Below are 27988 nucleotides of genomic sequence, written 5' to 3'. Positions count from 1 at the left end.
ATCATTCGTCAATATACTACATGTAATAAATTCGGTAAAAAACTCACTTTGCAGTTTAAAGACACTGGTCTAAAATAGTAGGCCAGTGTAGCCCTGGGTGCTTGTTTGCAGGAAAATCACATTTGGCATGCCCTGTGGCCTGTGATAAGGAAATTAGTGTGAATTTCACTGGAAGGAGTGTAAATATTTATTGTTAATTCATCGTATTCTAATAATGACGAGGTAATGCTTCAATTGGGACTGGAGGATTAGTTGAAAATCCCTGTTTCTGCTATCCTTGGTGACATAACCTGTTCCTCTTGACAACCATTGATTTTTCTGGGAGTCCTGCAGAAGCCCCTTCGACACTTTTGTCCGTAGAATTGAGCATTTGTTGTCTTCTCTGATTTGCAGAACAAGTATAGATCTTGGCGATGTTACACCACACAATGTTAAGCAGCTCAAGCGACTGCATTCGGTTGTTTTTCCCGTGGCATACAATGATAAGTTTTACGTGGATATCCTGGAGGCAGGAGAGCTGGCCAAATTGGCATACTACAATGATATTGTGGTGGGAGCGGTGTGCTGTCGTGTGGACACATCGGAGAATATGCGCCGACTGTACATTATGACACTGGGATGCCTCTATCCGTACAGGAGACTAGGCATCGGTACAGTTATGGTCAATCATATTCTCAAGTATGTGGAGAATGATGGCAATTTCGACAGTATATTTCTGTAAGTTTTGCGGGGCTGTGGGTTCTTCTGGGGGATTGTGGATGGGATTACTGATTACTGGTGTTTCAGGCATGTTCAGGTGAACAACGAGGGTGCCATACAGTTCTACAAGAAATTTGGCTTCGAAATTGTGGAAACGAAAGATTTCTACTATAAACGCATCGAACCGCCAAATGCTCATGTACTGCAGAAGAATCTTAAGAAGAAATGCCCCAATGACACTAACTCCAGGGTGTCCAATAGCAATGCCCATGTGAATGGTATCGACAAGAATCAGCACAGTGGCAAGACGAAAGCGTAAAGAAAAAATCTCAGCCCAATTTTTTTTTGTAGCAGAGTTGGGAGCCGGATGTCGCAAAGGTAAAATTCATTTTCTTCTATCTCCTCTCCACATTTCTCTCTCTTCCCTTTTATTCCACTTTTTCACAAACATCTCCTCGACACATGAGACGTTTCTTTCTCCCAGCATCCAACGCCTGGATTTAGGTTTATTTTACATTTTTTTCTTTTTGAAAATAAATTTTTTGTAAATGTCTGGATTGCCAATCGATGGTTAATCTTTTCCTCAACCACTACCCCTTCCTCTCCCCCCAAAAAAAAGAAAGAAGACAAAAGAAATCTCTTGTCTCTCTTGAAGAGAAAGACATGGGCAAAAAAACACCAAAATTTAGGAAGTAATCTTACAATTTTTGTTTTGAATTAAGATTGGATATTAATTAAAGAAAGAAAAAAAATTGAAATGGATATCAAGTGAGAAAAAAAAATTAGGTGAGGTGTTTCTAGGAATTTTGATGGATAAAGAAATAACAACGTATTAACCAATATAATATTCTTTATTATAATATTAAAATACCATCGGAAAAATTGCCTTGTATTTTCAATTATTACACGTAATTTGTGTGTTTTTTTTTTTTGTTAATATTTTTTTTTTTTGGAAGAAAAGGGCGCACCAAGAGTTACCAAGAATGAAAAAAAAAGAATGGGGCAACAAAGAAAGTGATAAATATCATGGGTAACAAATTTTTATGTGAGTATAACAAGCAAATTGCGTGGTATTCAACAACAGGTTTTTGTCTTGTCGACAGGTACTTTCATGTCCATTAACTCAGCCATTCGCTCAATGCATAATTTTGATCCTTCGGCAGCGTCCTTTGAGAGAGCCGTGAAATTGAGAAAGCCATGGGGCAATCCCTCGAGTATGTCCAGTCCAACGGGATTCCCCACGGTTTTGAGTCTCTTGGCAAACATCACACAATCATCCAAGCAAGGATCCATCTCGAGGGTCTGCAATGATAAAAGAACAATCCTCAAAAAGTCCCCTTAAATCTAAGCTTCAAAACCTGTAACCCTCTAACGGGTAAGACCGCCTCCAGGCGGTCTTCACAAAAATCACATTTACAGCGACAATAAAGGTTTTATTTATTTAAAAGTGCTATAGTGTCCTCGGTAATAGTCTTATAAACATCTCTTGAAAGTTTAAACTCATTTTGACTCTTCGTTTTGTTGCTATTCCCAGTTTTGTGTGACAGGTCAGAGAAAAAGCAACAAAAAATATTTGTGCAAAAAAACTCATTTCCAATTTCCATAAAAATACCGATTTAAAGTTATCTGACTAAAATAAATTTATTTTTTACTGAAAGATATGTCCTTCTACTTTGTATATTTTATTTAAAAAATTTGAAAAAACTAAAAATGTGAATTTTAGAAGCAAAAAGAATTTCAAAAAATTTTTATATTTTCTCACCTAGCGCCTAAACTAAAAGAGATAATGAAGAATGGATGGTTTTTTCGACTTTATTGGATCATAATTATCCTAGAAAACATTGTTTTAGAACTTTTTTTCGCATATTAAAGAAAACACCTTTAGAGGGTTAAGGGGGTTGCCTAAATTACAATGAATTAAAAATAAAATCAATTTTTCAGTCCCTAAAATTTGCAAAGTGATCGATCTTGTGATTTATGCTCAAAAAATTACTCAAAAAATCGTCCAAAATAGCTTAAGAGTAAAAAAATGAATTTTCGGATAAAAATAAGTCATCGGTTAAGAAACCGGTTCAGCACCAATTAGAATCGAATCAGATTTGTCAGTAATTCCAAGACCTTTCCAACGAGCCAAAACATAATACCATCGGTTAAGAAATACGTTCTTTAGGGCCTTTTTAACCTTTGACCTTAAAAAACCGTTATTAGGAATTTTGAGAATTTTACGTACTTTAGTTAAAGTTAGATATATTTGAGTACAGAGAATCATCAATCAGAGCAAGTGACACTCAAATCATTCAGTTTTCTCCGGAATGGAGATAGGTAATAGGTTATTGGTAATGCATACAAAACATATCTAAAAATTAAAAAAAAATCCCACTTCGCGTTTTCGAGCAATCCCAAAAAGCATGGTTTTTGAAGGGAGAGGGAGGGGTGGGTTTAAAATGAGGGTCATGTTAATGTTCCCAGGATCGTCTTATGGGGGTCCCTCGAACTTTCCAAGTTTAAATCTCTAATCGTTTGTCCTCTAATGGTAATGGCCGGACGGATTATATATTACTGCCTTCTCTGTAGACTTCGAGCAATGAAATATCATACACCGATTCTAGGGGGAAGTGGAGCACCTTTGAAAGTGAAGCACCTTTGAAATTGGAATTTTTCAACAATTTTTAAATAAAATGTAAATTTATGATATAATTTAGCTGCACAAACAAACAGATTGAGAAGCTAAATTACATTATGATATGATATGGCTCAGTTCCATTTAAACATAGAAGAAAAATCCCAATTTCAAAGGTGCACCACTTCGCCCTAAATATTTTCGAAGATATAGGATACTCTTCCCATTCAAACCTGGAATTTCATTCTCCAATAGTGTCTTGACTAAAAGGTAAATGGAACTCTAATTTGTATAAAAAGAATCGTTGATGTTTGAAAAATTCATAAAACATAATTTCGAATATTGAAACTAAATTTTCGCACAAGATGTGGAAACTTTATGAAAGGAACAGATAATCCTAACTGGCTTATGTAGGTGAGATTCTTAACGTGAGCTAACTCGGAAAAAATGTTCGTAAAATCTTGTCTGTTTTGTTTTGTAAATGTTTGTGAAAAAGTACAAACTTTTACGAACATGTTTGTGGGTTATACGATTCGCGAGCATTTCGTAACTCCTCCATAGGAATTCACAAACATTTACGAACATTTTTACAAAATATTTTTTTCTATGTAGATAAAATATCCTCTAAAATTATGTCGAAGTAATCATGAAAATCGGTTCAGCGACAGTCAAGATAATTGAGGTTATGTGATATTGAAATTGGTTTTTCGACTGTGGCGCACCTGGTGTTGATATTACGAATTTCAAATGTTCTAGAAAGTTGTAGCATTTTATAAGGATCTTTCATTTGAGCACTCACTTATTGCAATCGGTCAAATAGAACCGGAGATATGGCGTTTTGAATTTTGGAAAATTTGACCCCTCATATCTCCGGTTCTATTATAACCACAGCGAACCCACGCCACTTTCTGGAAACCTCATACCCTAGACTACAAAACTCTAAAATTTGATTATCTTGCACAAAGGAGTTTTTGAAGAAAATGAGTTTGAATTTCGATGAATTTAGAGGCTATCGCAGCGCCACCTGTGGTAATTTTTTGAAATTCCATCTGAAAGTGTTCATCGAGACAAAACCAAAAAGCCAAAATTTGGGTCGATATGTTAATTAGAACCGGAGATAGAGGCCGGTCAATATTCGAACTTCGACCCCTTATAGCTCGGGTCAGGGGTTATCGATCGTCTTAAGTATTTTTTTGTTTGATAGGTATAATCAGCAGCCATAACATACTAAAATTTCAGGTCGATGCACGAAGGAATTTTTGAGTTATTTAACTTAGAAAATTAAAAATCTTATTTTTAAAAATAGCGCCCCTAGCGGTGGTTTTATGAACTTGCGATGTTAGAAGGGGAAGTGGCATTTCACAAGAGCTTTCCAAAAAGCCCTCACTTTTTAAGATCTGACAATTAGAACCGGAGTTATGGCCATTTTAAGAAATTTTTGGACCCTTATAGCTCGGGTCAGGGGGGTCGGGGGACCTTAAGTTTGATATTGATGGAAAGCCCTAAGGCCCAGCTATAACATACTAAAATTTGAGCCCGCTCGATGCCATAGGGACGGAGCTATTGAGAAAACAAAAAAAGGGGGGTCTTCAAAATGGCGGAAGGACGGGTGTGGGGTGGGGGGTCAATGCACCAAGTTGCAATTTTCACCCGATATATAACCTTTGCCGAAAACCGCAAGTCGATATCTCTTTTAGTTTAGGAGCTATTAAGCTCCAAATAGCAGCCGGACGGACGAACGGACGGGAACGGTTTTAACCGTTTTAACCCTTTAAGGACATGAAGATCAAAAATTGGGAGTTAGAAAAAATCATTTTTCTGACTTCAGAACAAAACACAAATTTAGAAAGCGATACGAAAAATTTCATTTTTGGGTCACCGGTGACCGAATCGTCCTTAAAGGGTTAAGCCATCCATATATTCGTGATCAGGAAGTAGGCAAACACATTCTGGCAAAGTTTGGGGCCGATCGGAAGACATGCGATTTTGTTAGGATTATAGTAGGTTAGATTGTTAAGAATCTCACCTAAATAATATTTACTGAAGAAAACATTGCATCTATAATATACTTTATATACTATCTTTTAAATTTAAATTTAAAAAAAGTGTCCTGAAATAAATTTAGCAGAACCGAAATTTGATTTGGAGAGCTATTTCATCGTGAATAGGTACGCCACTCCATTTTTTTTACTACAATCAGGTATTATTCTAAGGTGTCTTAGGGCCTTGACAGACATGAGGATTAGCCGAGAGACGGCTTAGCGTAATTGTAATAGAAATAATAGTTAAAGTGCATTTCCATCATTTTCCATTAAGTCGTCTTTCGGCTTAAGTCGTAAGTGTGTCTAGGGCCTTAGGATAATAATAAGAAGGGTTGAATGAAATAGGCTTAATTTTGGCGTCAGTGGATCTCGACGTCTCCCATACTTAGGTTCTCTACCTAAAGCCCCCTTGATCTTTTATTTGTTTTCATGATACTTACAATTATCTTAATCGGTGGCATTTCCTTGAGCACTTCGTCAGTGGCAAAATAGGGTGAGATGTAGGGATCTTTTGGTACTTGAAAGATAAATTCCTCAGATGGACTCTTGGCCTGCAGTGAATCGAAGTTGCGCTTCCCGGATGGTGGAACATGTCTGGAATTTAGCACGTAACTTATGGGACGGCTTACAATGCTAAACAACTTAGTGGCTATCTTCTGCAAACTAGTCCAATGGGTTGGGGATTTCAATTTAGCATAAAAGCGGATCTATTTTTATTTTCTAAGGGCTCAAGCGTGCAATTACCTATCTCGGAGGAAGTTGACACTCAATGTATCTTTGCCCACTTCAAAAATTATGTTATCTTCGGAGGTAGTTGGAGAATCACATTGAATCTTCCTCAGTTCTTCGTCCTTTTCGAGGTTGTATCTGTAAAAAAAAGAGAGATAAAGCTCTTTGTAATCGTCTATATACATTTCTTTTGGCAATTTAGCCTTTATGGAGAAATTTTTGCATATTCGTGTTGCGAAATATTCACCCAAAAATGTGATATTAACCTATAATAAAGAATTCCTTTCTCGCGAGTTTATTGTGTATTAGAATTTTATGTCTTCATTCAGAAAAGGAAGAATTCTCTTAAGCAAAATTGAAGCTAATTTATGAAATCATGGGATATTCTATTATTCATAAGAAGCGTCGTATCTTCTTGATGGCATCAAACAAAAAATATAATTTTAATCCCCAACAACGAGGAATATATGAACATCGAATGCTCATATGAAATATAAAACTTTAAAAGACAGTAATAATAAATACTTTCCATATCGTTCAAGATTAAGGAAACTTAAGCATTAAAAATAATTGTGCCAATAATAAAAGATAATAAAATAAAATGATCCGATTTTCAAGCCCTGCAAAAACGAAATTGATTGTGAAATTGAGGTAAAAGAAAAGCTTAAATTACACAGTTTTCTTAGATTTCAAGCTAATATGGAATAAGGGAGAGTAGGGCAGTCTCAGCCATGAATTCCAGAATGAATTTTGAGACCATTTTTTTCGAAAAAAGATGTTGCTAAATTGCGAATTAATGAGTAGTTTACGGGAGCGCCTTGTCACAGCACTCCCTAATCTTTGGAAATATTCAGCTTGTAATTCTTATACGAACAAAAAATCTAAAACATTTTTTCAATTTTCTTTAGAATTTTTTATAGTTAAACCAAGAAAAACCGAAGAAAATCGTTGAATTGGAACTTTTTATCTGAGATTCCTTACAGTCTAATGCCCTTATGACTTACGACTTCTTAAGCTGAGAGACGTCTTAACATAAATATAATCAAAATAATGATTGACTAAATTTCCATCAGTTTCCCACTAACCAAGCCATTTCTCTGCTTAAGTCGAGAGACGGTTTAGTCGCAAACTGATGGAAATATTTATAATCTGATCATCATTTTGATTATAATTACGTTAAGCAGTATATCGGCTTAAGTCGTAAGTGTATCTAGGGCATAAGCTTCTGTGGTCCGAAGTGAAATGGGACCCCAATCGGGATCGAGTTCAAAATTTGCTTTAACATGATTTCGACCCCCATAGAACACGAACATCATACCCGCTAAAAATCGATTATCATGCCAATTCTACGTAGTACAAATGCTTCTGACGAGAGAATGAAAAGAGATATTTACAAGCAGTTTTCGGCAAAATTGGTTTGCCGTTAAAATCGGGCTGACGAGATCAGATTATGATATTTTTTTATATTTTTTCAATTTATTTAATATACTTAGGACAAACTGTCCTCTGATCAAAATTGGCCTTAGACATAAAGTTAGGACGAGTTGTGAATGGAGGCCACATGACTCAAGATAAGCCCCCTCTTTCGCTCCCTAGGCAAGGCATTCCAGAGAATGACACCCTCCACAAATATGGAGTTGCGAAAATTACGACTCCCTGAACCAGGCACATGGAGACACGAAGACCTGGAAGATGATCCAGCAACCACAAGCTCCGTGAGGTACCGCGGCCTACCAGTCGAAAGAATCCTGGAAATGATATAAGTTCCATTCCCCAAAATTTTGTTTTTTCAAAAATTAAGCCCCTCTATAGCATATGATATATCAGTCTCAAATTTAAATATTTTATAGATTTTATAACTGAACCTTACCAGCTTTTAACTAAAAAACAAGACATAAGTAACCCTTCGACCCACCGGATTAAAGCTATAGGGTTAACATTTTAATTTTAAAATTGCCATATCTCCGGATCTAATTGTTAGAAAATTTGAAAAACATGTGATTTTGGAAAGCTGTTGTTAATTGCTACAATTTTTCTGAACAACTTAACTTCATACGATTTAATTGAAGGGTCATTAGTCAAAAATCTATTTTCGAAAATTCGATGTAAAATATTACTGAACTTATGGCGCTGGCACACCTTTTCAATTTACTGAAATTCAATCGATTGAAATTTTAACCTCTTACTCTTTCAAACTGAAATAAGATATATTTTTCTCTTTCTGTCAAATGAAAATTGAAATTTCAATTTCATTTTCAATTTCAATTTTAAATTTCATTTGACAGAATGAGACAGCTGTATCTGATTTCAGTTTGAAAGTGTAAGAGGTAAAATTTCAATCGATTGAATTTCACTAAATTGAAAAGGTGTGCCAGCGCCATTACATTTTCAATTTCGATCAAATTTTTGTATGTTGTAGCTGAGGTTAAGTGCTTTCCTATGGTTGGTCGTACTTCGCCCTAGCTCTACTCTGATCCGAGCTATAAAGCAAAGTAACTTGACCGGAAAATATCTTCAGTGTTTTGAAGCAATTTCTATGAAATTTTAGTATTTTGTATCTGAAAATAAGATCTTTCTGATGACAGGTCGCATAAGTCCCAACCCCACCCCACTATACCCCTAGCCAACCCTTACTATACCGAATTTGACCGGACTTTATCTCTGATGTTTGTTTTTTCTTTCGTTTGTCTTCTGTACTCAAACTATTGAGAATAGAAAATGACCAGTGATAAGCCCAGATAAGCTTATGGTAGCTGAGATTCTTTACAGGCAATGTTCGCAACTCGGTATACATGAAATTCGATTTTGAATTCAATTTTGGGGGTAGGGAATCGCGTCTAACAAACTGTTCTCAGCGGTCGAACCAAATGGATTAAACTGGCTTGACCAGCTCGACGCGATTCTGTACTTCTAAAACCGCAATTTAGTTATTTATAGGGTTTATTAGTCACAGAAAACATATCCATAAACTTTTCTGTAACATACACCTCTCGTTCTTTCAAAACTTGAAGAAAAATTATCGAAACTGTTTTAAAATTTATTCAGTAGGGAAGACTGGGGCAAAAAGTCACAAAACGGATATTTAATTTTTTTACAATCTACTCAAGCGCCTCAGAAATTCCTAATTAGCGCAATTTTATAGGAAATTTACCGCTCTACAACTTTGTGAAAGTAATTTTCATCTATTTTGTAAGGAAACACGTTTATCTAGCGGTTTTCTAAAAGGCAATTTTGTGGCCATTCCCAAAAATGCTGGGGTAAATAGTACCAGGCATGGGGTATTATCACTTTTTTGATTCGCTTCAATATGGGCTTCCGTAAATTTGAAAAATACCTAGAACACATATTTTCATAGAAAATTTATTCATTTAAATATACACCTTTGTAAAACGCCGTTTTCTCTATCTGAACGAGAAAAGCGCTTTTCAAGCTATTTTAGAAAAAAAACATAAAAAAGACTGCAAATCGTTTGACTAATGCAAACAACAAGCGGCGACACATGGCATTGATTTTTCTTTTCGCCGTGAGACATCAGAAATTGCTTCGGTTTTTGTTACTTTTTGCTCCATACCTTTTTGTTACTTTTTACCCCAAGTGGTCATTTTTAATAAATGGATTTCTGGAGAAAAGAATCTTTGCAAAATTCTAAAATAGATAGCGGGTTTGTATTCAAAGAATCCAAATAATTTAGGAAATATTCACCAGTGCATCAATTTTGGAAAATAAGTAGGTAATAATTGATATCTTTTGCAAGGAAAATATTTCAAAAATAGGGCTAAAAAATGCGATATTTTTTATTTTATAAATTCCTTGTTCGAGTTCTAAGAAACTTACAACATTGAACAAGGTCTATGGAGGCTATCCATAGAAAAAAATTTAAGCAGCTATCTGTTTTATTCTGGAAGATTTTGAATTTTGAGTTTTTCAATTTGAGATTTTTTGCCCCAATCTCCCTTACTATATACTGCGTTATCATAATCATGAAAAAAATTAGTAAATTATTACAATTTATGTTGCTTTGACTTTAATTAATTTCAGAAATTAATTAAAATAAAACCTACAAAAACGTTTTATTTTTATGCAGTTTATAAAATCAGCTACAGAACATAAACAAGAAGCGTTACGAAATTCATGTTTTTGTGACTAATTTGGAGCTTAGATACTGCTTCAGTAGCAGAAAGCTTTTATCCTTATCAATTTTATTTGTTAAATTGCCTCAACGTCTCCCATCTAAAGAAAATCTCATATTTCTAAAAAAAAAAAAAAATTGGTTTGATGGAGAGGAAATTTAATTCTACCACAAATAATGCAGTTATTTAAAATTAGGATTACCAGAAATATTTCACAGCGTCTAAAAAAGATTCAGTGAAATTAGTCAAATAGGTACTTACCTTTCGATAAAGCTGGAAACGTATTGCGAGGATGGAACTGCCGGTTCGTGAACTTCCACGTGGTACTCCTCGAAGAATTCATGTTCTACTCCATTCTGCATGGGTTTATGAATTGTTATGGGTTGGGAATCTTCTTCAAGGGATGTGCCATTGCTTTCATCTGGACTGGGTACTTCTGTATTTCCCACTGTGTGACTCCTGAGTGAGGCTGAAGCCATTGTATCGCTGAGAGTATCGCTCATTGGACTTTTGAAGGGTGCTGAGGCATTTTGTAAATCCGTTTCGGACAATTTGTCCCAAGTCGAGGTGTCCAGGGATAGATCGGAGAGTTGATCTTCGTCAGGTGCTTTGTCAGATAATTCCTTGGCATTTTGAGCCATTACTGTGGCGGCTGTTCTGTTGGTGGAATCTGAATCTGATGTCTTGTGAATCATGACTATTTTGGAGTCATTGGGTGTTATTGTAGTGCTAGATGAGGATGCAATTAGGGATGTAGCTTTGCTAGTATTTAGCAGTTGGGTTACTCTTCGACGATTTCTCTCAATTTTCCCGTCATCTTCCTCATTGGGGCACGTGTAAGCTTTCAGGCAACTCATCATAAAGCTAAATGGCAACAATGGATCCATCAGGCACAATAGACGTGCTGGACTAACGACAAAGCTCACGAGAACCGGACAATACATCAAAAGAACACCATCGGGCTTTCTAATTCCGAATTCTATGCACTTAAGGATGCAACTTAAATTCAAATTGGCTCCTGCTGAGTCACCAGCAAGGATTATCTTTTCACCTGGAAAATAGAATAAGAGGGATTCTATCAGTAGAAGAGGGGAAAAAATATGTGACACAATTCCAAGGCAAAATAAAAATAAAATTTTATAAGTGTGTACGTGTGAAACTGCCCCCTTATTCTTTATATATCCGGAGATGTAAGTCTACTGCATAATGACCGATCGGCAAGCCTGGTTATATCAGGTGATTGTTTTTAAATTAAAGATGTTCTAACTAGTAATTAGAGCTAAATCAAGAAGCTGAAAGAACAGTAGTATTTTCTGTAGCCAACGATTACGAAAAAATCGCAGTTATTGATTTCATGAAAGAATCATCATCATAATTTTTAACCGCTTATCCCTATTGAGGTCGTGGGTCCTTGACATCAAGGCTAACAGCCCCCGCTTGTCGATCCTCCACCAATCCTAAGGCACTACAAGGCAAGATCCTGAATTTGATTCAGCCACCTTGTCCTAGCTCTGCCCCGAGGTCGACACTTCACAATGGCATTCATATAGCTTTTCTGGGGAATGTTTCTTCATTCATGCGTTAAACATGACCATACCATCGAAATTGTAATATCTCAACTCGAAGAAGCAACTCCTTGACTTTTATCCCTTTACGGACGATTGGGACACCGGTGTCCCATAAAGAAAATAATTTTTCCTGACTACCTAAAGTTACTTTTTTAATGTTTGTACGTAATTGCAAAGTAGAAGACTGAAGGAATCTAGCATATTTTTTGCAAGTCTCCAGCTATTTGCTAAATAGTAAATTTTTATGTTTAAAAATGACGAATTATTAAATAGTCATATTGAAAATTTTAATTATTTTTTATACTTCCAATTTTTTTAATGCAAAAACCGTTTTGGAAAAATAAACTACAATACTCAATCACAATATTTTTCATTAAAGTGAAAATTATCATTCATTGGTATTGTCAGAAAAATTACTTAAATTTTCGGGCTATTTTTGTTCCTATCGCTCAGATGTAAAGCCAGTGATAAGCCTAGATCAGCTTATAGAGGTGCGATTCCTTCATTGCAAATTTAGATTGTGGCAAACTCGAACGATATTTATACATAAATAATGCAAACTGCGTTTAATAATTTTTAAACTGTATGTAGCGTATTATCGTTATTAATAAGAAAAATTGGATGAGAAATGCATAAAAATGTCTAACAAAAAATTTAAAATCGATTTTCTCGGAAACTATGAGATAGAGGCTTCAAACTTTACATCCATTTAGAGCCTCTTTCAGGCTTGATTTGTGCAAAATTTCACTTGAAAATTAGGAAAATTGGAAGAAAAATGCATAAAATTGTTTAAAAAACTTTAAAATCGATTTTCTCACAAACTATGAGAGATCAAGGCCTCCAACTTGACATCACACTAGAGTTTCGTTTAGGCTTAAGATGTGCAAAAGCCGGGAAAAATTTAACTATCTGCGAAAATCCACGAAAAATTTCGCGACCCGCGAAAATCCGCGAAAAATTTCGCGGCCCCTGAAAATTCGTGAAAAATTTCGCGGCCCCTGAAAATTCGTGAAAAATTTCATGACCCGGGAAAATCCGCGAGCATTTGGTGGTCCGCGAAAATTCGCGAAAAAAATCGGAGTCACGCCTCTTCTCCCGCTTTTTTTCCCACCCGACGACGCTACGAGCAAAATTTCTTAAAATTACAATCTTCAACTTGAAATATCTCGAGAAATCATGGAGCAATCTCCAACAATTTTTTTTTAAATTGGTCTACTCAAGTAGCGCTACAACATGAACATAAAATGGTTCAAATTGCATAGGCCAATTTCGAGAAAACCTAGAAAAACCGATTTGAAACCGGTTTAGAACCGGTTTTACAAAAAACTAATAGCCTAGAAATCGTCGTACGCGCAAGTAGATATATTTTTAAAAAAAAGTGAATATATCTCTTTCCAACCCGGAGATATTGCGTACTGCGGACGGACGGACAGTCGGCCGGACCCGAAAATGGCGGCCTACCATTTTCTGCATCAGGGATGTTCAAAACATATTCCCTGTGAATTTCAACTCGATCGGAGCACTTTTAGAAAATCGGAGTATCACCACAATAGGTGTGATTATGAAGGAATCACACCTAAAAATACACCGAATCAGACTCTGTTGGATTTTCTAAGGCTAGATGCAAGCTCCTGGCAAGTTGGCCTTTTTAAATGGAGCTATTTGAAGCCAATTCCTAAATTGATCTCGGACTCAGTTCACAGTGCTCCAAGGAAAAAAGTTATTTAAACAAAAATTTAGTATATTTATCCCTCCATACGGAAAGGTATCTTATAATACGGAAAAACTTCTCACTTTTTAAATATTTAGCATAACGATCACGAGTGCAGAAAAAATCCCATACGCATTTGTACGTGAAATTAAGAAATTGGCTTCAACTTTGAAGGCCACTCGCTGGGGACTAGGCTAGATGTAAGACCTTTTACCGATTTTATATATCGGTTTCATTTTTATTGCTGATTTTCGGTCCGCGAAAACTGTCTCGTCGTTAAAGGGTTATACGGGATTCAGACCTAAGGCTATAAGGCTTAACTTCTTTAATTTCTTATCAGTCGAATTTTTTTGGAAAACTTTGACTTAGAAATCGACTATTAAGTGGAATTAATCAATTCGAATCTAAAGAACAAATTAAATTGGTTGCTATTTAGGAATTTGAGATCTTCAGAAACTAGGCTAAATCTCTTGTCTGAATATACGGTTTTAGCTTCTCACGAATGGCTACGTTCCTCCCATTCCTCATTCGATTACTATTAACCGCCTAGATGTATACCCAAAGAATAACAACTAAAAAGAAAGTAATACGAACCAGTGGTTCCGAGATATTCGCAATTGTTGAGTGCCCAACAGTAAGCATAGAAGACTTCCTCCAAGGCACGTGGAAAGGGAGCAGCTGGCGCCAGGCTGTAGTCAATTGACAGTATTGGGACATTTAAAGCGTATGCCCAGTCTCTCAAGTAGAGCTCATGGGATTTTGAGCTTTGAGCAACGAATCCACCACCGTGGCAGTGGATTATTAATCCCTTGGACGGTGGCAGTGTTGAGCTGCAACGGTGACTTCTTTCTCCCATCTGAAAATCATCTTGAACTAATTTAAATCCCTTCAGTTGGAATCCTTATCAAATTCTTACCATTCCGCGGCGCAAATTGTAGCTTAGAAGTCGTGCAGTTACTGGTCCTGGACCTAAATGGCTAAATGGTATGGGAATGTCTACAAAACCATCTCCTGCGGAATTTGGTAACTTGAGTGGCTCTGGAGGGATTGTCACAATTTTGTTCACTTTTATCGCTGTCCCAATCATACTCGGAACACTACACATAAGCTCAGATTCGGCAAGGAACCAGAAGGCTTTGCAGAAGTGCACATCGGAATTCTGGGAGAGGTTCACAACACGTCGAGCACGCAATTCTGGATCTAGTAGGAACTTTCCACTTGTCCACATTGAGCTTGTTGTCTTGGACAAGCGATTTCCCTCCGAATAGTATCCTTCTGAGAAGCCTGCCATGCAACTGGATACAAATTTGAGGGCACCACGAATGGACTCATGGAACTATATTGGAGAAATTTTCAGTTTCAATAAAGACTTTAATTGGATTTCATCAATTCGAAAGATTAAATGGAAGTTTTAAATAGTCATGGGATTGAATTGAATGTCATATTCATTTGTTATAGATTGTCTAATCAAATAGCAACGTGCTGGATTAAAGCTGACGAAAGGATTCTTATCAATTTGAATTCTAGGTGCTGCATATTTGCTGGTATTATTTGATTAAGTTGATAAAAACAAATGATGAACCATATTGATGTTTGTGGGCAATGAACTTCATGATGAAAAATTTAAGGCGATTGATTTATTAATTAGTCCCAATATGGGCTAATGTTCTCGAACTAGAAAGTTCTAATTATTCTATTTTTTTTATTTACTCTTTTTATTTTAAGAGAGCGTGTAAATATGTGTAAGTAGTTTATCGCTATTTGCTGAGTGGAAATACTTCAAATCATTTGTATAGAATTTTCTTATGAAACATTATCGGAATTTTCCTAATCACTCTAAAGCTTTTCTTATTCCAAATTTAACTTTTTAATAATGAAGTGGCATTATTTCATCGCTCTTTTCACTACAAGAATATTCTGACACTTATGCAAAAACTTAATTCTAGTAGTCCAAACACTGAGAGAATCCGAAAAAGTTAAAATAACATTCCAGAAATGTTAATTTTACCCTCCATTATTGATCCAAAATCGGTGTAAATATTACCCTTTTTAGGTGTATTAGGGGTTAAAGTTACCCTTTTTCATGTTAATTTTACCCTTAAAAAGGTGTAAAATTAACATTAAAAAATGTTGATAAATTTTTACACCTAAAAAGTGTTAAAGTTATGAGGAAAAAAAGTTAATAGCACCCTCTTTTTTTCTCAGTGAACTAAACTAAATAATAAATGCCATATTTTTTTGGTCAGTAGAAACGAATTTTGATCATTAAAAATCATTTAATGAGCAAAAAATCAAATTGTTAAATTTGAAAAAATCATTTTCGCAGTGAATATCTCAAAACAATAATTTACTGGATGTAGAATATCATTAGCTTTCTAACCGTTTTGAATTCTGTAGCTTATTTTATCGAAAAATATATAATAGTGGAGACGGGGCAAAAAGTCACAAAACGGATATTTTATTTTTTTACAAGCTACTCGAGCGCTTCAAAAATTTCTAATTATCGCAGTTTTATAGGAAATTTACCGCTCTACAACTTTGTGAAAGTAATTTTCCTCAATTTGGTAAGGAAATACGTTTATCGAGCCAATTTTTAAAAGGTAATTTTGTGACCATTCTCAAAAATGCTGGGGCAAATAGTACTAGACATTGGGTATTATCATATTTTGATTCGCTTCATTACAGGCTTTCGGAAATTTGAAAAAATACCTAGACGACATATTTTCATAGAAAATTTATTTATCTATACACCTTTATAAAACACCGTTTTCTCTGCGAGAAAACGTGAAAAGCGCTTTTCAAGCTATATTTTAGAAAAAAAAAACACGCAAAAGACTGAAATCGTTTGACCAATGCAAACAACAAGCGGCGAGACATGATAATGACGTTTCTTTTCGCCGTGAGACATCAGAAATTGCTTCGCTTTTTTGTTACTTTTTGCTCTATATCTTTTGTTACTTTTTACCCCAACTGGCCATTTTTAATAAAAGGATTTCTGGAGAAAAGAACTTTTGTGAAATTCTAAAATAGATAGCGGATTCGTATTCAAAGAATATAAATTATTTAGAAAATATTCACCAGTGCATCGATTTTGGAAAATAAGTAGGTAATAATGGTTATCTTCTGCAAGCAAAATATTTCAAAAAATAGGGCTAAAAGTTTGATATATTTTGTTTTCTAAAGTCTCTAAATTTCATGTTCGAATTCTAAGAAACTCACGACATGGAAGAAGTTCTATAGAGGCTATCTATAGAAAAAAAATTGAGCCGCTATCTTTCTTACCTTGGAAGATATTGAATTTTGGGTTTTTCAATTTGAGACTTTTTGGCCCAGTCTCCCCTACGCTTCAATACGGTTTCAAATCACGAAACAAGGATCAATACGGTCGCTTGTCAAAAACTTGGAAACGATGAAGGAGATTTTAGGGATAATCAAAGATATAACAAGTTAACATAATTTTAGCAGAATTTACTTTGTCCGAATAACGATCCTAGTACGATACTAATAATAATCTTTTCGTCAGTTCTTTCGATTAGAGTTAGAAAACTTTTTTAAAGGGTTCTTTAAGCATTTAAAATCCTAAATCAGTTTGCCACGACCACGTCCTGTTTTTATGTAAATTATTAAGTTTTTCTTATTATATCTTCCAAAATAAAAAAAATATATCATGTTCTATTTATCCGATTCTGATTACATGAAATTTATTAAATTTAATTAATTAATTTATGATCTAAATACTGTTAAACATTTCTAAATATTGCAAAGATTTATTTAAAAAAAATGACATTTTTCGGGCCCTCATTAAAAAAAAAAGTGCATCCAAAAATGCGCATTTTTTTTGTTTTTGTTTCTTTGTACATTCTAACAATTTAATCTCACGTTTAAATAATACAACTTATAAATTTATAAACTTTATAAACTACGCTACTCTCATATACACTGAGAGAAATCCGAAAAAGTTTATAAATAAATACATTAAAATTCTGATATCACAGTGAGATATCACAGATCTGAAGGTTATCACAGTTTAATAATTTAAAAATCTAAAATAAAATGGATGTCACTAATAAGTTTATTAAAAATATCCCTAAAAAGTCGGGATATACACATAACAGTTAGAGACTCATCACACGTTTACATCGGTCACCGAAAACAAGGCAACTCACAAACATAAACACCTCCCTCTCATGCAGCGACAGGAGGTGACCTTGTGGTCAATTTTCCCTCAATAAAAAGTGTTAAAGTTATGAGGAAAAAAAAATTAATCGAACCCTTTTTTTCTCAGTGTAGTAATTTTACTACTTGAACTCAAAGAGCGAATAGTTTATAATTCACTTTTTTCAACTTGTGAGACGGCTAGAGGCCAAACGGTAAGAGATATCGGCTTCCGGTCTGCGATGACCCCTCCATAAGTCAATATTATCTAGAACAGCATTTTTTTCTTTTCCCCCGAACCCATCCTTTCCCTCCAAAATCATGTTTGTTTTTTGTTTATTTCGATAACAGCTCCTAGATTTTTTCCATTCTTGAATGTTTTTTACGTAGTTCGGAAAGCATAAGTTTAACGACGTTGGAGAGCCTATTTCTCAACCGATTTTTTTATTTTGGTTTGTTTTTGAAAGATCCTGAAATTTCCAACCCGGTTGCATCGAACCTTTGCTATCCACATATAGTACTCGCACCGTCTATTTCTCGAACTTTTCGTCAAGTGGCGTTCCTACCTTTGAGATTTGACAACTCACTTCGCGCGCGCCCGCTGGGCATTTTCTTCTCTCTCCTACCTCAGTTGGCTTTCAGCAGCCCAGCGAGTAAGACGTAGGGAATGTGTCGCTCGGGCGCTCGTGTGAGAGCACACATTCTTAGTCATGGCCTCCTCTCTTGCACAGCAGTGAAGAGATGTAAAAATTAATTTTCAGGAGTTGTTTTTCACTGCGGCGATGAACGTCGCACACACATTTTGCAAAAATCTCCTCTTACACTTAAGCATCTGTATGAGGAGATGCAAAAATGATAGGGTTTTTTCGTTTTTTCCCTCACACCACCACTGCTGGAAGTGTTTTTTTCAGCCTTCAGGAGCTAAAATTCATCGTGTCGCTTCTCTACACGTACGCATGAGTAAAAAGATATTTTCTAGCGTTGAGAAGGCAAGGCACAGACTTTTTCTTAATTAATTGACCCTCTCATTTTTTTTGTCAATTTCCCCGCTGTGCTTGCTGAAAATGGAAATTGTCTTTTCCAGTTTTTTAAATTGTCTATTTAATTTATTATAAATGGAAAATAAGAGATTGAACAAAAACCAAATATACAACTTGAACCTCGAATCCCAATAGCTCTTCCGTGGCTCAATCGGTTAAGACGTCATGTCTATTGCTCTTTTGATTTTCTTTTATGCGCTCATGTTCAAATCCTACTTGTATCCTGTACTTTTTTGTTTTTTTTTTTTCAACATGAAAATGAAGAATAATTGTCCCTAAATTTATTAAATAAATTTCTTAATGTTTCCTGAAAAAAAAAATACATTACACAACGATTATAGTGATTTATTCAAATTTTGAGAGCTCGCCTCTCCAAATTTTTGTTTAAAATCGTTTGGGTATTCTCACATGATTTCGTTTTCGGTTACTTTTCTTCAGAAAAAAAAATGGAAACTGCTTTTAAATGCTCGTATGAGCTTTCAAATACTTAAACAATATGTTTTTTTCCTATAATATACTTTATGTTTTAAGAATTTTGAATGATAAGTTCCTCTCGGATTGATACTGTACTCTTTTCTTTGAATAAACCGGAATTATTTGTTGAACAGTAAAATAACTAGTTTTTCTCAATAAAATAATAAATGTAGAGACCGAGTATACGACAGTAAATAATTATTTTAGTCAGAAGGAAAACAAAATTTACTAGTAAAATGGTTTAAAAAAAATCTTAAAAAAATAAATTGGCCAAAATATTATTTTAAAATTTCTACAGTAGTTCTCATAAAAAATTTCAATAAAAAAGATTTAAAATTTAAAACAATAAATTTTTCAAAACATGAAAATTGTGAAATGATCATTGGAAAGAAGAATATTAAAAAATATTAATCATATTAACCTTACTTGTTTAAAATTATTTATTGTCTCGATGTTTTCTAATAAAATACTTAATGGCATATCATAAATATATTTTATAAAAAGAATTGCATGAAAGAATAAAGTCTTTTTAGCATAAAAAAATACCAGTTAGCCCAAAATTTTAACGAAAACTGAATCTAATTTCTACAGGTAACAACTAAAGTGTTATAGCAAAATTAAAATATTCCTTTCTTCCTTTATCAAAACCTGCTGAACAAAGCAAAATCATAATCAGTGTATCAAAGTTAATCGAAAAAAATTTGAACTTTGATTAAATTTTTTTCAGAAACCAAAATTGTGTTATTTACCGCATTGAATAAAAGAGCAGTAAAATGTCAAATTTGGTTAGCAAAAAATTCGAAATGATCAGTAAAAAATAAATAAAGAGCAGTAAAAAATAAAAAACGGCAGTAAAAAGTGAATCATGATCAGCTAAAAATAACAAGTGATCAGCAAAAACTAAAACATGATCAGTAAAAAGAAAAAGATTATCAGTAAAAATGGAAAGTAGTCAGTAAAAAATAAAGTGGTCAGTAAAAATTAAAAATGAGCCGCAAAAATATTCGAGATGATCAGTAAAAAATTAAAAAGTGACCAGTAAAGAATTAAAAATGATCAGTAAAAAATAAAAAAATGCCAGTATAAAATTAAGTGATCAGAAAAAAATTAGAATTGAACAGTAAAATATTAACAGTGGTCAGTAAAAAAATAAAAATCAGTCATCAAAAAATTAAAAGAGAGCAGTAAAAAAATTGGTCAGAAAAAAATTAAAAATAAGCAGTAAAACAAAATGGTCAGTAAAAAATAAAAAGTGGTCAGCAAAAAAATAAAATGTGGTCAGTAAAAAATTAAAAGTAGACAATAATAAAAAAAGAAATGAGCAATAAAAATTAGAAAGTAGTCAGTAAAAAAATAAAAAATGGTGAGGAAAGTTTTAAAATGAACACTAAAAAATTAAATGTCGTCAGTAAAAAATAAAAGTTGTAAGTGGAAAATTAAAAATGAACAGAAAAAATAAAAATTGCTCAAATAAAATTTGGCAGCGCATTTTCGCGGACATGGAATTTTTCGCCGATTTTCGCGGGCAGCTGAATTTTTATTTTTAGTGCTCATTTTTAACTGTTTGCTCAACACGTTTAACTTTTACTGACAAAATTTTATTTTTTAATGCTCATTTTTATTTTTTTGCTAATCACTTTTTACTTTTTCACTGATCAATTCGAATATTTCTACTGATCAGTTTTAATTTTTTACTAACCTAACCACTTTTTATTTTTTTACTGCTTTCGAGCAGCTCGCGAAGCCTCGAACATTTTGCCACCCTTTTTCAATAAAAAGTATAATAATAGATTTGCTTTGTTCAGCAAGTTTTGATAAAGGAAGAAAGGAATATTTTAATTTTGCTATAACACTTTAGTTGTTACCTGTAGAAATTAGATTCAGTTTTCGTTAAAATTTTGGGCTAACTGGTATTTTTTTATGCTAAAAAGACTTTATTCTTTCATGCAATTCTTTTTATAAAATATATTTATGATATACCATTAAGTATTTTATTAGAAAACATCGAGACAATAAATAATTTTAAACAAGAAAGGTTAATATGATTAATATTTTTTAAGATTCTTCTTTCCAATGATCATTTCACAATTTTCATGTTTTGAAAAATTTATTGTTTTAAATTTTAAATCTTTTTTATTGAAATTTTTTATGAGAACTACTGTAGAAATTTTAAAATAATATTTTGGCCAATTTATTTTTTTAAGATTTTTTTAAAACCATTTTACTAGTAAATTTTGTTTTCCTTCTGACTAAAATAATTATTTACTGTCGTATACTCGGTCTCTACATTTATTATTTTATTGAGAAAAACTAGTTATTTTACTGTTCAACAAATAATTCCGGTTTATTCAAAGAAAAGAGTACAGTATCAATCCGAGAGGAACTTATCATTCAAAATTCTTAAAACATAAAGTATATTATAGGAAAAAAACATATTGTTTAAGTATTTGAAAGCTCATACGAGCATTTAAAAGCAGTTTCCATTTTTTTTTCTGAAGAAAAGTAACCGAAAACGAAATCATGTGAGAATACCCAAACGATTTTAAACAAAAATTTGGAGAGGCGAGCTCTCAAAATTTGAATAAATCACTATAATCGTTGTGTAATGTATTTTTTTTTCAGGAAACATTAAGAAATTTATTTAATAAATTTAGGGACAATTATTCTTCATTTTCATGTTGAAAAAAAAAACAAAAAAGTACAGGATACAAGTAGGATTTGAACATGAGCGCATAAAAGAAAATCAAAAGAGCAATAGACATGACGTCTTAACCGATTGAGCCACGGAAGAGCTATTGGGATTCGAGGTTCAAGTTGTATATTTGGTTTTTGTTCAATCTCTTATTTTCCATTTATAATAAATTAAATAGACAATTTAAAAAACTGGAAAAGACAATTTCCATTTTCAGCAAGCACAGCGGGGAAATTGACAAAAAAAATGAGAGGGTCAATTAATTAAGAAAAAGTCTGTGCCTTGCCTTCTCAACGCTAGAAAATATCTTTTTACTCATGCGTACGTGTAGAGAAGCGACACGATGAATTTTAGCTCCTGAAGGCTGAAAAAAACACTTCCAGCAGTGGTGGTGTGAGGGAAAAAACGAAAAAAACCTATCATTTTTGCATCTCCTCATACAGATGCTTAAGTGTAAGAGGAGATTTTTGCAAAATGTGTGTGCGACGTTCATCGCCGCAGTGAAAAACAACTCCTGAAAATTAATTTTTACATCTCTTCACTGCTGTGCAAGAGAGGAGGCCATGACTAAGAATGTGTGCTCTCACACGAGCGCCCGAGCGACACATTCCCTACGTCTTACTCGCTGGGCTGCTGAAAGCCAACTGAGGTAGGAGAGAGAAGAAAATGCCCAGCGGACCGAAGCAGAGATACTAGCGCCTCTATCGAAAAGTTCGAAGATTACACTTGTAAACAATGACCCAACCGATACCACTATATAGGATAGATAGCAAAGATCGAACTTAATCCGGTTATGAATCGGTAAAGTACCCGTAAATTATAGACCTTCCTCGAATTTACTTTTTTATTTGTTCGTATGCTTATTAAGACAACATAGTCATTACTCATGCTAAAACATTCTTAAATGTGCTTTACTTAAGCATTATTTTTAAATTTCGGAATGGTTTTTTTTTATTTTTATGATTGAATTTAATCGGTAGTAAAACGGTATGCAACCACATTAATAATTAACCGTACTTACGAATTTAGTATCTATGAATAAAACCCAGGAGCGTTTCCGCATGATTTTATTTAATCAAATACCTTTCCAGAATTAAAGGGTTAAAGCAACATCAATTTATGAGTAGCAATGTAAACCAGTAATTTCTTGACTAAGTTTATTGTGCAGAGAAATGTTGAGAACAAAAAAATAAAATTTAGGTGAATAGTAAAAGTTCGCATAAAAAGACATTTATCTTGAATGGCTTTTAAAATTTATTGGATTGCAAATTTGCGTCAGAAGAAAAAACATGCAAGGTAAGAACTTATTCGTTCTGAATGACTAATTAAACTTCTAATTCGCATTTTGGGTCACACTTATCCTGTTTATTCTCGTAACAGAATAACACATTTTTTGCGTCACTATAATAACAGAAATATAATAAAATTAATAAAATGTCATCTATAATTTTGCTTATGATCTCAACTAATTAACAATTAACAAAATTGGTTAATGACTTAATACTAATGCGTTATAACCGGAAGCAGAAATATAAAAATGTAAATTAATATTTTATCTCAAAAACAACACTTTCTTTATTCTTGTTCTTTATGAAATAAATTTTCAAACAAAAACGAGTAATGTCCACAAAAATTATATTGTCATTGTGAATCATTTTATCGTCTTAAAAATGATATAAACAACAAATTTTATGGGTGATTATAAACAAGAAACTATCAAGAAATTGTAGAGAAGGTAGAGAACGCAAATTGTTTAAAAGGAACTTTTAATGCAATATACTTTTAAGAATAATGTTTTATCAAAAGAAATATTCTTAGACCAAGAAACTTTAGAATTCACCTGAAAAATCCGATTTAAATGATTTTAAGTGTTCGAATCGCTGATAAGATAAACTAGTTTTTCAAAGTGTGAATATAAAGCATTTTTAGAAGAAAATTGATCTAAAGTATCTTTAATATTCCCTTAAAACTTTCTTTGGAAGTTTTCTAAAAGCGTTCCTATTTGATATTCACAATAAATTTATTTCCACACTTTTCACATCAATTTTAGGGATTTGAAATTATTTTTAAAGGCCAGAACATTTCCATATAAATTCTCTAAACTTTTCCAAAATTGGTCAAATTGGTTAAAAATGCCAATGTAAAATTAAATTGGGAAGTTATATGATTAAAAAATGTTCTTATGTGTTTAACCCTTTAAGGACGATTGGGTCACTGGTGACCTAAAAATTAAATTTTTTTCTACGGCCATCTATAGTCAGATTTCGCTCTAAATGATTTTTTCAAACCCCCAATTTTAAACCTTCTCGTCCTTAAAGGATTAATCCGGTGAAGGCGTGTTTTTATTCACTGAGAAAAAAGGGGGTGCGATTAAGTTTTTTTTCCTCGCAACTTTAACACTTTTTAGGTGTAAAAATATATCAACATTTTTTAATGTTAATTTTATGCCTTTTTGAGTGTAAAATTAACATGAAAAAGGGTAACTTTAACCCCCAATACTCCTAAAAAGCATAATATTTACACCGATTTTGGATCAATAATGCAGGGTAAAATTAACATTTCCGGAATGTTATTTTAACTTTTTCGGATTTCTCTCATTCAGTGTTGGGTAAAAAATCCCGTAAGGCGGTTAAATCTTAAGGTTCTTAAATTATTTCTTATTAAATGCTTTTTATTTATATTGAAAATCTTGTTGGAAGGGGAACTACCTAACTCTCGTTGTGCATTTGCTTTGATCGTATTTCTAAACCTGAAGAATTATTTGCTAAAATCCTTCCGTGCTCCTCTTACTACGTTTCTTTTGCGGTAAGCGGCCGTGCGCTTGGCTTTGATCAGCCTGAAATTATGTTATTATTTGATCATCTGGCAATTGAATTTCTGGCTCAAAATGCTAGAGCTAGAGTAAATGGAACTGCCTGTTCTAGTTGGCTAAAATTCTCTACGTAACTATAACGGTTCGGAAATTGGAGACGTTTTAAGATAGACTTAAACTTGCAATCTTAAGGCCGCATTAAAATAAAGTAAATTTAACCTGTACCGGTCAACATCCTAAAAGTCAAAATCCCGAAAAGCCAAAATCCAGAAAAGCTAATATTCAGAAAGCCAAAACCTCGAGAATTTAGCTTTCAGGATTTTGACCGGACTGTTCTCCAAATCTTCTCAATAAATTTTTCCTAAATTTTTAGGTAAATCTTCAAACTTAGGATATTAAAGGCGATCTTTATGATTCCGGCACACCTTTTAGATCGGTTAAATTTCGTAAAATCAAAATTCGCGTCGCTTTCCTTCTCAGAAGGTTTACATAAGTCTATCCTAGTCTTTTGCACTCTTCTTCTTCTTTTGCACATCACACCAAATTAAATTTGATTTAGTCCGATTTCGAGACCGAAAGAGTGGAATAGACATGGAATTTTTTCAGAAAAAAAGGGACGCGAATTTTGTTTTTATGAAATCTTACTATATAAATCTTAATAGAGGTGTGCCGGACGCATAAACATTTTTTCGCACTTCAAATTAGATTGAACTAAATTGAATTTGGCGTGATATCCAAAAGAAGAAGAAGAAGAGTATGAAAGAGTGAGAGAGACTTATGCAAAAGGACTGAGCCAGAAAGGGACGTGAATTTTGTTTTCATGAATTCCTCATTATTTAAAAGTTATGCTTAATTTAGGACTTAATAAAGCAGTGATATTTCAATGTAAACTTAGGCAAAAAGAAAAAGTTTTGTTTTAATATCTTAAAAGTTAATTACAAAAATAATACCCATTTTTAATTTTTTACTGGGCCATATTAATTTTTTGCTGACCAAACTTAAATCTTAATCGCTTATTTGTTTCATCTTTTATTTTAATTTAAAAAGCGTTCTCGGCCTTTAGTTCTTAGAAATATGATCTTTGAAATTACAAGCTTTTTTTATCTCAGAACTGACGAGTTCGCGGTCTAATTGGATTAAGTCACAAGTCTGAAGTCTGCATTACTCAATCTTATTATGCAAAATAAAATAATATTTGTGATACGCAAAGTTCAGAAGAATGTGAGTCAAGGTTTGGCAACTTGTTCGGAATTTTGAGCAACTGATAAGGAACTAATATTGAATGAAAGTGAAAATTCTTGTAAGGTGTTGAACTCTATGAATGAGACGAATGAGATATCGTGTGATATCTCAATTATATTAACCTTAAGTGATAAGCGATTTAGAGTGAACAAATGGAATTCTTTATCCTATTCCTAAAAAAAAATTCTTAAGAAGTCAATAAAATGTTTTCATAAAGATTCTCAATGACCTTTGATGCTTTTGTGAGATTCTTTGTTGTGCCCATGAAATATAATCTACTGGCATTGAATCACAAAATGAGAGATTAGATTTCACATAAAAGTAGTGACATACTTGAAATCCCAGACAACGTCCATAGAAACAGTATTGATTGATAGCTCCACCATGAGCTAGGAGTTCCTCAGCTGTGTGATCACTAAAGAGGCTACCCTCTGAGCTCCATGTCCGGAGGGTCATAAGATGGTCCAGGATGGCACAGAGACTAGCCAGAAGGTGACTACTGGCCTCAACTTCCCTGAAAACAGAAGTCGTGGTATTACAGGACAGGTTCTCATCCCTTTGGGCATGTCCGGGTTTGGAACCTTACTTTGTGTAGAGGGTCTTGCGGAAGAGAATGGAACTGCGACTTTCGAGTACAGCGCGACATAGTTTTATGCTATGCATTATGCAACAATCGATAACTTTAATGAAGCTCCTATAGCCATTTCCGGGCGTCTCGCTGTCGAAGTCGTACTCATGGGCAAAATCACTGATTTGGTCCACGAGGGGACGAGCCTTCTCAATGTGGTCCACGAGAGCCAGAAAGGCGCCGTGGAGACGCACACCAGTGGCAGAATCGTCGCGCCTGAAGAAGTTCACATTGTTCACGCACAAGTCCTTGAGGGCATCGAACATAGGGGTGCGTCCAGCTGATGCCCCAGGCGATTTGAGTGTTGTGGTGGAGCGCCCGGAATTTGATTCAGATTCCGAGTTGACTAGAATTTCTGAACTTTGTACAGCGATTGGGGCCATTTTTCTATCGTTCTTCGGCATCATATGCGCCGCTCGATTGTCACTGCGTCACCAAATTCTTTTCGCCACAACACATTGCCCTCAATCCCTCACACCAAAAATAAGCACAAGTTCACGAAGCACTACTTGATCACCTAATTAGAGAGCATTGTCAGAGGCAAGACAAGTCACAGTTTTATTTGTATATTTAAATGAAATTACAACTAAAAGAAACTATCACGAAAATGGGCTGCACGGGAATTATTCTCAATCATCCCATTGTCTCACTCGATGGTATTCTCTCACGTTCTCTCCAGCTGGGGGCACTCTCTCTGGCTGTAATTGCATTGGCTTCCGTGAGTGCTCTGGAGAAGCGAGAGCAAATACTATTCCATTTATAGACTTGCGTTGAGACGTTGTAACTGGGGCATGGGGGTCGATTTTATCAATGGGGACGATTTGGTGTGTTGCTAGAGTCAGGAGATTCAATTGTTTTTAAGATTAGACGAAGTCCTAAATTCAGGGAAATTTTAGGAACGATCTTGGACTTGAAATTAATATTATGATTTTTTTGTGATGCTAATCCACGGAAAGGACAATTAGGTTAAATATCTCGTATTCTTTATTTTATCAATTTCAAAATTTTCGCCTTTCTTCACCCGAATTTTGCAAACCTTACAATTCCTGAAAAACCCTTGAAGACAAACGGTTGGAGATAGCCACTGAAGCTCTTCATGTGACCCACTCAATTAAGGGACTAGGGGAAAGTACTCTGCCTTCGAATGTTCATGCCTTCGAATAATGTGAATTTTCTTTTATTTTCCTAAGAGATTTACACATAATTATCTTGTAATTATCAATAATTTATGATAATCTAATTAATATTTAATAGAAATGTGTAAGTCTTTTAGGAAAAACAAAAGAAAAATCATATTATTCGAAGGCATGAACGTTCGAAGGGAGAGTACTTTCCCCTACATGAGTCTCTCAGGTCAAAAAATAGGCCTTTTTCTGATAATAATTTATTATGTCGAAAATATTTTAGAAATTAACAACTTTTGGGATATGAAAGAGTAACTTTAGT

The 27988-nt window shown here is 34.0% G+C and overlaps 2 protein-coding genes across 3 annotated transcripts; one reads left to right on the top strand and one right to left on the bottom strand.

Annotated features, from left to right (window-relative positions):
- The first annotated feature begins 75 nt into the window (after window positions 1-75).
- On the top strand, window positions 76-1581 carry LOC129799980 (probable N-acetyltransferase san). Its single transcript, XM_055844310.1, has 3 exons — window positions 76-222; window positions 394-717; window positions 787-1581. Exons 1-3 carry the CDS (start codon window positions 215-217, stop codon window positions 1016-1018), a joined length of 564 nt encoding a protein of 187 aa, XP_055700285.1. The 5' UTR covers window positions 76-214; the 3' UTR covers window positions 1019-1581.
- Window positions 1532-27304, bottom strand: LOC129799959 (hormone-sensitive lipase). Of its 2 annotated transcripts, none has more exons than XM_055844277.1 (8): window positions 26501-27304; window positions 26248-26428; window positions 14416-14835; window positions 14094-14355; window positions 10482-11271; window positions 6106-6228; window positions 5802-5955; window positions 1532-2001 (listed from the first exon to the last, which is right to left on the bottom strand). In XM_055844277.1, exons 1-8 carry the CDS (start codon window positions 26947-26949, stop codon window positions 1774-1776), a joined length of 2607 nt encoding a protein of 868 aa, XP_055700252.1. In that variant the 5' UTR covers window positions 26950-27304; the 3' UTR covers window positions 1532-1773. The 2 variants fall into 2 exon arrangements, with proteins under 2 accessions (XP_055700252.1, XP_055700251.1); XM_055844276.1 differs by having other exon boundaries at window positions 5802-6024; window positions 26501-27282.
- Window positions 27305-27988: the final 684 nt, after the last annotated feature.

This window comes from Phlebotomus papatasi, chromosome 1 (genome assembly GCF_024763615.1).
Source record: "Phlebotomus papatasi isolate M1 chromosome 1, Ppap_2.1, whole genome shotgun sequence".
NCBI lineage: Eukaryota > Metazoa > Arthropoda > Insecta > Diptera > Psychodidae > Phlebotomus > Phlebotomus papatasi.
This window is presented reverse-complemented; position numbering and strand designations above follow the sequence as displayed.